Source organism: Cnephaeus nilssonii (genome assembly GCF_951640355.1).
Source record: "Cnephaeus nilssonii genome assembly, chromosome: 6".
Classification (NCBI taxonomy): Eukaryota; Metazoa; Chordata; class Mammalia; order Chiroptera; family Vespertilionidae; genus Cnephaeus; species Cnephaeus nilssonii.
In genome coordinates, this window is record NC_137077.1 from 492,575 (window position 1) to 502,617 (window position 10,043).

General features: G+C 68.1%; 1 protein-coding gene across 1 annotated transcript; it reads right to left on the reverse strand.

Moving 5' to 3' along the window:
* Positions 1-192: 192 nt before the first annotated feature.
* On the reverse strand, positions 193-7,473 carry PANX2 (pannexin 2). Its single transcript, XM_079774572.1, has 3 exons — positions 7,074-7,473; positions 2,285-3,748; positions 193-1,669 (listed from the first exon to the last, which is right to left on the reverse strand). The coding sequence occupies exons 1-3, from the start codon at positions 7,297-7,299 to the stop codon at positions 1,326-1,328; spliced, it is 2,034 nt and encodes a 677-aa protein (XP_079630698.1). The 5' UTR covers positions 7,300-7,473; the 3' UTR covers positions 193-1,325.
* Positions 7,474-10,043: the final 2,570 nt, after the last annotated feature.

The window sequence follows — 10,043 nt, forward strand, 5'->3', positions numbered from 1 at the left end:
GCCCCTGCTCTGCGGAGTTTGCCCAGCACCCTCTGCTCTGCGGAGTGTACCCAGCAGCCCCTGCTCTGCGGAGTGTGCCCAGCAGCCCCTGCTCTGCGGAGTGTGCCCAGCACCTTCTGCTCTGCGGAGTGTGCCCAGCAGCCCCGTCCCCAAGCACCTGACAGGAGGTGGCTTCCTCTGGGCCCACGCCTTGTCTCTGCTGAACCTGAGTGCCCTGGAGGGCTCACCGGGTCGGTCCCTTGGCGCCTGCAGTGCAGTTAGCAAGAGGCCATGGCGTGTCCACCAGTGACCACCAGGTGCGACGGCCTCGCTGTGGGTCAGCAGCACCCCAAGGCTGACCTGGAAGGCAGGGGGCGCCTCCCAGGGCCTGTAATGATGGGGGTCAGGGGTCGACATGCAGTTGGGACACAGGAGGCCTGGCCAGAGCACAGGTCCCTGCAGCGTGGACCACGCGGGACGCGGACGTATCAGAATAGTATTTATTGATATGCTCAGTGCTACCTTGTTCATACTGTCACGTTGTTGCCGTGGCTGAGGTAATAGGGACAGACCCGCCGCGCTGGCCCCGGCTCCCACGGGACGCGGCGTGGGCCCGAGGCCAGGGGCTGCGGCCCGGGTGGGGACGTGGTTATTGCGTTGGACTCCTTCCCTTGCTCACGCGCCGGCGCCCGTGCCTGGTCTCACACGTGCACGCTCGCCTGGGCCCGCTCTCACACACTTGCTTACACGCTGGTGCCCTCTCTCGCATGCTTTGCACGCTCACCCACGTGTCCACTTGCACACAGGCGCCCTCCCCCTCTGGCCACACACACACACACACACACACACACACACCCTTTGTTTTAAATGCACCCTAAGTCTCCTGACGAGAGAGATACTTGCGGGTTACAGTAACCATAGTGACGTACAGGTAGTCGGGGCACAAGGAGAAAGTGCATGTTGACCTTTGACCCGAGGGCTTCCGGCCCCTGCCAGGGCAAGCCAGGAGCACGGTGTGGCTCAGCGCTGTTCGTCCCAGGCCTGTGGTGCCCTGCCCCCAGCTTCCTTCTACACCTCGGACCCACACGTCCCCCACAGACCATCCCCTCTGGCCAGCATCCTGGGCCCAAGACAAAATGAACTAAGAAAATAAACTCTTCATCCCACAGCGAGCGCCTGATGCAGGGGAGGGGGCTCACGGCCAGCCCCTGGCCCAGCCAGCACCCCAACAATGCCACAGAGGGGGAGGGACAGGTGCTGAGCCCCTAGGCATGCGGGCGGGAGGCTGGGGTGGGCAGTGCTGGGGGGCGGTGTACCCTGGTCATGCAGAGGGCAGCCATGCGCCCTCAGAACTCCACGGTACTCACTACGGTCCTTGGCTCATCGAAGGTGGCGATGAGGATCTGCTGGGGCGGGGGGATGGCGATGAGGCTCCCCATGTCTGGGGGTGCCCGGGGCCCCCCGTCCTCCTCCTCCCGGGCCTCATACAGCGTGCTGATGTGCAGCAGCGGGTGGGTGGCGTTGCGGCTCAGGATGGCGAGGGGGTCGGGCTTGCCGAGGCCGGCGGGTGACAGAGGGGCCGTGGCAGGGGCTGCGGGGGGCGAGCAGACACGGAACGGGCCGCCGGCGGGGAGCACAGCCCGGGCCGGCTCTGCTGGGTACAGGATGTCCTCCTCAGGGGGCGGAGCGTCTGCAACATGGAGGACACAGCACGTCACCCCCAACTGTCCGCCACACGAGCCCTCCCCGTCCCCCCAGAGCCGGCTGGGGCTCACGGCTCCGAAACCTCCTGGGAGGGGCTGATCTCTCCCTCAGCCTCCTGAGCCTGCGGGGTCCAGGCCAGACCCTCGTTTTTAAAAAACATGTTTTAATTGATTTTTTAGGGAGAGGGATAGAAAGAAACATTGATGATGCGAGAGAAACATCATCGATCGGCTGCCTCCTGCAGGCCCCACACTGGGGATGGAGCCCACAACCTGGGCCTGTGCCCTGACTGGGGATTAAACTGGAGGCTTCTTGGTTCCTGGGTCAATGCTCAGCCGCTGAGCCACACCGGCCGGGGGTGGGGGTGGGGGTAGGGGCGCCAGGGCAGGCCCTCAGCATGCACCGGCCTCCCAGCACCTTCTCCAGGGCCCGAGCACCCTCCCTGCCCTGCCCTCCAGCGCTGGGGCCCAGCCTCCTCCTGTCCCCTCACAGGACTCCAGGTCCTGCTCGAACCTGCCCTGCAGAGCCACCTGCGCCCACTCAGCCTCCCCCTCTCCCCCAGCAGGTTCACTCCAGCCTTTCCCAGGGGCCCGCTGCCCACCTTTGGTGGGGGCCGCCGCCAGGCCCAGCCCGCACTCCTCTGCCTGGGACAGGAAGCCCCCTTCCTGGCTGCGGGAGGCGGGCAGGGTGGCGGGCGAGGCCTCGGGCTTGGCCTTCTTGGCGCCCAGGACGTAGGGGTGCACGTCCAGGGAGAAGTGGCGGGCCGGCTTCTTGTCGGGGCCGGGGGGCGGGCCGGGGGCGGGGCCCGCGTCGCCGCCGCCCTTGTAGTGGTGCGCGGCGCGCGCGCCCGCGTCCAGCAGCGGCGCGATCAGCGTGTCGGTGGCCGTCTTGCGGCGCACGGGCTTGGGCTTGTCGGCCTTGTTGTTCTCCACGCGCATGATGGCCAGCGGCTCCTTGAAGGGCTGTGGCAGCGGGTTGCTGCTGGGGATCCACTTCATCTTCTTGCGGGGCCGCTTGACCACGGGCGGCTCGGCGGCGCCCTCGGGCTGCGCGGGGTCGGCGCTCGGGTCCACGGTCTGCGCGCCCGCGTCGCGCACGGCGGGCGAGGCGTCGTGGTTGGACTGCGCCAGCGCCGCCAGCAGCTGCCGCACCACGTTGTCGTACATGAGGTCGCTCTCGTTGGTGATGAAGTCCAGGCGGTTGAGCGACTTGATGTGGTCGCGGTTCTCGTTGCAGAACATGGCGAGGATGTTGATGTCGCAGAACTGCGAGCCGCGCCACTGGCGGCGCGTCTTGATGCCCACCTTGTGCAGCTTGTCGAAGATGAAGTTGCTCTTGCGGAAGATGAAGAGGTGGATGAGGTTGACGAGGATGATGAGGTTCATGGCGCAGAGCAGCACGATGTCCACGCCCGCCACGATGCGCTGCAGCTGCACGGACGGCAGCTTGCAGCTCACGCGCACCGCCGGGCCCGCGCCGCCCGCCGGGCCCCCGTCCGGGGACGCGCCCAGCGCGCAGGTGAACTCGTTCTGCTTCTGGGTGGCGTAGTAGGTGCACAGGTAGGAGATGGGCGCCACGCTGAGCAGCAGGATGAGCAGGTGGCGCGCCAGGTAGAGCTTGGCCAGGAAGTTGCTGCGCCCGCGCCGCTCCAGGTACTTCTCGAACAGGTTCTGCTCGGGGCTCTTGTCCTTCTCCGCGTTCTCGATGATCTCGCGCTTCTCGCGCTCCGTGATGCCCGGCCCCTTGGACTGGATCTGCTTCTCGATCTTGGGCGCGCGGCCCTCGGCGGCGCGGTGGTAGCAGTTGTCGATCTCCTGCAGCAGGAAGTTGAGCTCCGAGGTGAGGCGGGTGGAGGCCAGGAACTCCCAGCCCAGCGCGGGCACGTACATGATGGCCGCGAAGGCCAGCAGCGAGTAGGGCAGCAGCTTGTGCTCGAACAGCGACGGCCACAGGCTGGCGTCCACGCCGGGCAGCGCGTCCCGCAGCTCCGTCCAGCAGTAGCCGCGGGCGTACAGCGCCTGGTCGCGGGTGAAGTTGTGTGGGGTGTAGCAGTAAATGGGTTCCTCTGGGGGCGAGAGGAGAGGGGGCTGGGGTGCCAGACCCTCCCTGGCCCGGCCCGGCCCCACCCCCACACGGCCTGTGGAGGCTGCAGCTCCTCAAACAGACTCCCCCCCCCCACCCAGCAGTGTGCTGCCCCTCCGGTTAGGGCTGTGCGCACTGCAGCACTGCACCTGGGACCAGCCTGCACCGCCAGGCCCTCCTCCCAGGCCACGTGGTCTCTGTGAACAAGGGGAAAGCAGGCCCTGAGAGGAGCCGGGCAGGCCATGCCCCCAGCCAGGGCCCCCTTCCAGCTGGACCAGCCGGGCCTGGCACCGCCCCAGCTGCCCCTGGCCCCCGCCCCCCCCCCCCCAGGACAGTGGCCCTGGGTTCCCCTGGAAACCCCATGGCTGAGTGGCAAGGCCACAGGCAGCATCCGGAGAGTCCTTACCACGGAGAGCGGCTGGGGGTCGGCCTTGGGGAGGAGCGAGCCTGCACCTGCACCTGCACAGGGTCCCTCCGAGTCGGGGAGTCCGGTCCCGCCCACACACCCCGGAGTGCCCTCCCACAGGGAGCGGACATGCCCCTTGCTACGGTGGCTCCTGCCAGCAGCACCTGCCCCTCCGGGCCCGCGCCCCCAGCTCTATGGAGCTGCTCTTCTGGCGGGCGGGACCCTACCCCAGCCACCCCCACACCTGGCTCACGGCCCCTACCTCCTCTCTCAGCCCTCTCACCTCAGGCCCCTCCCAGACCCCACACCCAACAGGCCTCCGTGTGGGGTGCTGCAGCTGGCTCCCTAGAACCTGCGACGAGGTTACTTTAGTCAGCTGGGTGAGGCTGGGGCTCTCGGGGGGGGGGGGGGCTGGTGTGATCACAGGGACCCTTTAAGGGGAGCAGGAGCCTCAGAGTCAGAGAGAGGTGTAAGGGCCGGCCAGTGGCTCAGCGGTGGAGCGTCGACCTATGAATCTGGAGGTCACGGTTGGATTCCCGGACAGGGCACAGGCCCAGGTTGCAGGCTCGATCCCCAGTAGGGGGCGAGCAGGAGGCAGCTGATCCATGATTCTCCTCATTGATGTTTCTGTCTCTCTCTCCCTCTCCCTTCCTCTCTGAAATCAATAAAAAGTTATAAAGAAATAAAAAGGTGTAAGGAAGGGGACAGGGTGGGCGCGGGGCCTCGGAGCCGGAGGAGCCCCGGAGGTTCTCCCAGGAGCCTCCAGAGGAGCCGACACCTTGGTTCCAGCCCCCAGGACACATTTCAGGCTTCTGAGCTGCAGATCCGTGAGCGTCCATTCGCACTATTTCCAGCCACTGAGTCTGTGCTTGTAGGTGCAGGCTGGCCGCGCCCACCCAGACCCTCCCTGGAGCCGCCCCCCCCACAGGGGCCTGAACAAACTGCTCCCAGGGCGCTGGGCCCCCACGGGAGGGAGGGGGCCTCAGAACTGGCTGGGCTGGGGCCTCACTGCTCAGGCCCAGTCTGGAGACCGGGGGTGGGGGGGATGCAGCTGCCGGTCCTCAGGGGTGTGTGTGTGTGTGTGTGTGAGATGCTTGTCTCCTGTCCTTTCTGAAAAGGGAAGCAGAGGGCCGAGCTGGGACGGTGGCCGTGGGGACACTGTCTGACCGTGGCCGGAGAGGTGCCCTGGACTACGCTGGAACCCCATTATTTGGCTGTTTCAGGAGATGCTGGTCCCCTGCCCCGGCCGACGTGGTGCCCAAGGACCCACGTAACCCTTGAACTCAGTCTCTCCCCTGTCGTGGCCACACACCGTCTGACCCCTCCCTCCACCTCGGATGAGCGGTCCATGTGGTGGGGGTCACTCGCAGCAGCCCTGACCAGGCGTGACGGGGTCTTTTGCCCTCCACCACCCTCCAAGCCCGGGGACCCGAGGCCCTGGCGTTGGGGCAGCTCCCAGCTAGGAGGCCCCTCCGCGCACCAGCAGGGCCCCGGTGGGTGGGCTTCCCGGCAGGCCTGCCTGGACCAGGACGCTCAGGAAGACCCCAGGCGCCAGGCCCGGCTGGAGCGGAGGGTCTGAGGCCCTCCCGGCGGAGCTGGGCTCAGTCCTGAGCCTCCCTCTGTGAGCCTCGTACTGGGAACTGCCCCCCAAAAGGCAGTCCAGTCTCAGTCCCGCGTCTGTGAGCCAGACCTCATTCGGGACTAGGGTTTCTGCAGACGCGATCACGTTCAGACGAGGCCACACTGGAGGGGATGCCAGCCCAGGGGCTGGTGTCTTCAGAAGACGGCAAGTTTGGATACACACACGCCGAGAGAAGGCCCAGGAGAAGTGGAGGCAGAATTTGGGCGATTCAGTCTCCGTGAAGCCCAGGACTGCCAGGCCCCCCGCCGAGCTGGAGGGAAGCAGGGGGCCGCTCTCCGGAGCCTCTGGGGGCCCCGCCCTGCCCACACCTTGGTTTTGGACCCCAGACTGAGAGAGAGTCAAGTTTTGAGCACCAAGGTAGTGCTAATTTGTCCAGCAGCCCGGGAACCGAATACGCCGGCCACCCCGAGTGACGCTCCGTGAGAGGGCAGCACCCACGCCTGACTCGGCCAGCCCAGCGGCTGTGGGCTTGTCCTGGCCCCAGGAGTCTGAGTGCCTGGGCCCTGGGGTGGGATTAGGCACCGTGGACAATGGGTGTCCCCTACATGGTGAGACCTTCGGGAAAGTGGGTGCAGAGTGCAAGGACGTTGCAATGTCACGGGGGACGGCGGCATTTCCCTCCTCCTAGAGGAACCCCAATCCTTCCTGCCACGGACAGGCACCCCTGGCCCTCAGGCACGGCACTGGGCCTGGGAGGGTCCTCGCATGGTCACCTGGGCCGGAAACCCTTGCCAGCCAGACCCCGGGGGTGCCCAGCTCCGGGAGGCCTCACCCTGTGGCTGAGCAGGACTGGCCTGCTTCCGGCGGGGCCCTCCCCGCAGTCAGGCCCCGTGCCCGGCTCTGCCCTTCTCCTCCTCCATCACCTGTAGGTCTTCTGGTCCTCACCTGGCCACTCCTCCTCCCCCAGACCCTGCCCACTCCCCGCGTGGGCTCCCCTTCCCACGCCAGGCCCCATTCTCATCTATGCCCGGACGTCGAGGTCCAAGTGAGCGAACGGGAGGTAAAAACGAGGCATGGAGCAGCGGGGTCGGGAGCAGCCCGAGTGCAGGCAACACGGCAACACCAGAGAGCAAGGAAGGGCGGTGTGGAGGGGCTGCTGGGAGGCCCCTGGGCGCTGCCGACTTTGCCAGGCCCGGCGGGTGGCTCGGCGAGGGTGGCGGGGCAGGACCCCGATGGGTCAGCAAGGGTGGCGGGCAGCACGGAACCTGCGGCCGCGCCCCCCCCCTCCCCCCCGTCCCGCGCGCCCCCCGCCGGCCTCACCTGCGAAGTTCTTGGTGAAGACCAGGGTGACCAGCAGGATGGGGACGAGCACGGTGCCGATGGTGACCACGCGGTCGAACGGCAGCTCCAGCTTCAGCTGCAGCAGCAGCGCGGCCAGCGCGCCCGCCTTGTCGTCCTGCGCGCCCGGCAGGATGAGCTCGCGCAGCTTCTCGCCCGCCAGCAGCGCCGTCGCCATGTCCGCGGGCTGCTCCAGGAGGTGGTGCATGGGGGGCGCGCGTGGGCGGGGGGCGCGGGGCGCCGGGGGCTCACGGGGCGCAGGGGTAGGGCCGGGGGGAGCTCACGGGGCGCGAGGGGCCGGGGAGGGGGCGCCGGGGGAGGGGGGCGCTCCGCCGCCGCCCCCGCGGGCAGGGGTCGGGCCGCCGGGCCCCGCCGCCCCCGCTGGGCTGCAGCCCGGCAGGCCTGGCGCGTCCTCGCGGGGGCGGCGGTGTCCCAGGCTGGGGCCGCGGCCCCGCTCCCGCGGCGGGGAGGGGGCTGTTTACCGGCGGCAGCCGGCGGCCTGGCTCCGCCCCCCCCCCCCCCCCCCCGCCACGCAGAATGCGGCGCCGGCGATGACTTTGCAGAAAATATTCAAATTCGATAAAAGGAATTAACGAGGGCTGGTTCCTCCTCTCCCTCCGGACGAGGACGGCGGGCGAGGCCGTGGGGGGCTCCCCTCGGGGCGGGGGCGCGCGGCGCGGGGACGGGGCTCCTCGTCCTGCGGCGCCGCCTCTTCACCCCCAAAGCCTGGCCGCCCTGCGGGTGCCGAGCCCCCGCTCCCTCCGGAGCGCTGCGGACACGGACGGGGGACTGGGCACCCCTTTCCCAGCTCGGGGCGTCTTCCCTCGCAGCCCCCACCGGCGCCCAGCGCGAACCACAGGGTCCCCACATCACCTGCCCGCGGCCGCCTGCTCCCCCGCCCGACCTCCTGCCCGTCACCCCGCCCGCGGCCCGTGCCGCTCCTGGGCTGGGCGCCCGTGCTTCTGGGCCGGCTCCCCGCCGCCTTCCGGCCCTCCATCCCCCAACCCGACACCCCGCGTCCATCCCGCGTCGCCCTCCGAACTGCGGCGACAGCACTTGTGGGGGCAGAGGTCTCCGCAGAGCCGCTGCGGTGCGGGACGTCCCTCTCCATGCTCCCCTGCAGGCCCCCTGCCCGCCCCGTAGGTGCGCGCACCGGCTGTAAAGCAGCGTGGCCTGGCCGGGGTTCCCGTCACTCAATAGTCACCGGCAAACACGTCTGAGCACCACTTGCGGCCTGGGTCACCGCGGGCCCCGCCTCCGGGGGTGGGTGGGGGCGCAGACCGGGGTTGAGGGGGGGCATGGCCTGTGCCAGGGCCATCGTTATGTTTTTTAAAAAATTAACTGGGGTGACATTGGCTAATAGGACCACGTAGGAGTCCATTTCTAGACCACAGTGTTATGGGTCTAAATGGCTTTAAGGTTCTGTTTCTCCCCCCCCCCCCTACATAATTACCAAGGCAGCGGGCTGCTTCCAATTCCCAACACAACCCAGACACCCCACACAGCCAGACCCCGCCCCCAGATAACCCAGACACCCCCAGACGACCTAACTCCCCCCAGTTACTCAGCACAGACATCCTACGGCCAGAGAACCCCGAGTGGTGCTGCCCCACGGCCCGGCCTGGGTGTACATGGCAGGTGCCCATCCGCTCCCAGCCCCTGGGGTGCCCCAACCCTTGGCCTTGGACGGCTTCCAGGCCCGATTCCCGCCAGACAACAACTTCCTGTGCGCCTGTGGGGGGCGTGGCGCCCTGTCTTTGGGCAGCCCTGGGGGGTCCCCCTTCACCCCGCAGGCCCAGTCGCAGGAGGCTGTGGTGGCGGCTGCTGTGGTCAGGGCACAAGGTGACCTGGTAACCAGGCAAATGGGGGACAGGACAGCCACGCAGGTGACCAAGCAGGACCGTTTCTGGGACCAGAACCTCCTCAGGTTCTGACCCACGGCAGCTGTTAGTGGGGCGTCTTCAGAGCCTGATCCTTGGGCACAGGCCAGCGTGGGCCCTGGGCTGGGCCCCCAGAACCTCAGTTCCCGATGTGTCAACCAGGAAGATGGTATTCCGTGTTCACAGCCACTGCCTGGGCCTCGCGTTACCCCAGCAGCACGAGGGGCCTGGGGCGGTCTCAGACCCGGTGTGGACACTGCCTTGGCCCCTGCCACGCCCTCTGTGCCGAGTCCCTGTGGGACCCTCAGGAAGGGCCCATGGGCTCTGCAGCCTCTGAAAGGCTCTGGGTGTCTCCCCTCGCCCTGTCCAACCTCACTCGGTGCCTGGGCTTCCCGCTCACTGTCCCAGCTGCCTGCCTGGAGGCGGCGGCCACAAGCCCTCCACAGGAGGGAGGGAGCTGGGACCGGAGCTCTGCAGGTCTGAGGGGGACGCTGTGCTCCAATCCCACAGTTCAGACAGATTTCTGCCCCCAGGCGGGCAGCACGCAGCCTGCATGGTGAGGAGCCGACCGTGGGGAGGAAGCCGAGTGGGCCCTGTCCGTAGCAGCAGTCCCTGTCCCACCCCCGGGGATGCTGGGTACAGGCCAGGTCAGACCCCAGACACCTTGGCTGTGACGGGCTGAAGGTCCTGAGCTTCGTTGTCCCATCACCTGGCTGTCGAGGCGCCATCGGGTGGCCCCCCAGCCCAGGGTCCCTGCTCCCTGACAGGCTGCCCGGCGGCCAGGCCCAAGCTCCAGCCCCTCTGCACTACTCCCTGGACGCACGGCCGGCCTTGGGTCTGACACCCTTCCTGGGCCCAGGGGTGCTGGTCCCCAGGCCTGGTGCCGCTCACGAGGGACACACCCATGTGTGAACGCTCCCAGCCTCTCCTGGAAACGGGTCCCTGGACAAGGGGAGAGCAGAGGCCGACACAGGCCACTACCGCCTCTGCGGGCCGGCCGGCTGCCCCTGGCAGAGCTCACGGCTTTGCCTGGCCAGCGGGTGGCGTGAGCACTGGCTCGAGGACCCGGGAG

What these genes read in the sequence shown, in the direction of transcription:
- PANX2 (XM_079774572.1), bottom strand. Translation starts at nt 7,299, where the DNA reads ATGCACCACCTCCTGGAGCAGCCCGCGGACATGGCGACGGCGCTGCTG. An exon ending in CTTCACCAAGAACTTCGCAG is followed by an intron (nt 3,749 to 7,073) that starts GTGAGGCCGGCG and finishes TCTCGCCCCCAG; the next exon opens with AGGAACCCATTTACTGCTAC. An exon ending in GGCGGCGGCCCCCACCAAAG is followed by an intron (nt 1,670 to 2,284) that starts GTGGGCAGCGGG and finishes TCCATGTTGCAG; the next exon opens with ACGCTCCGCCCCCTGAGGAG.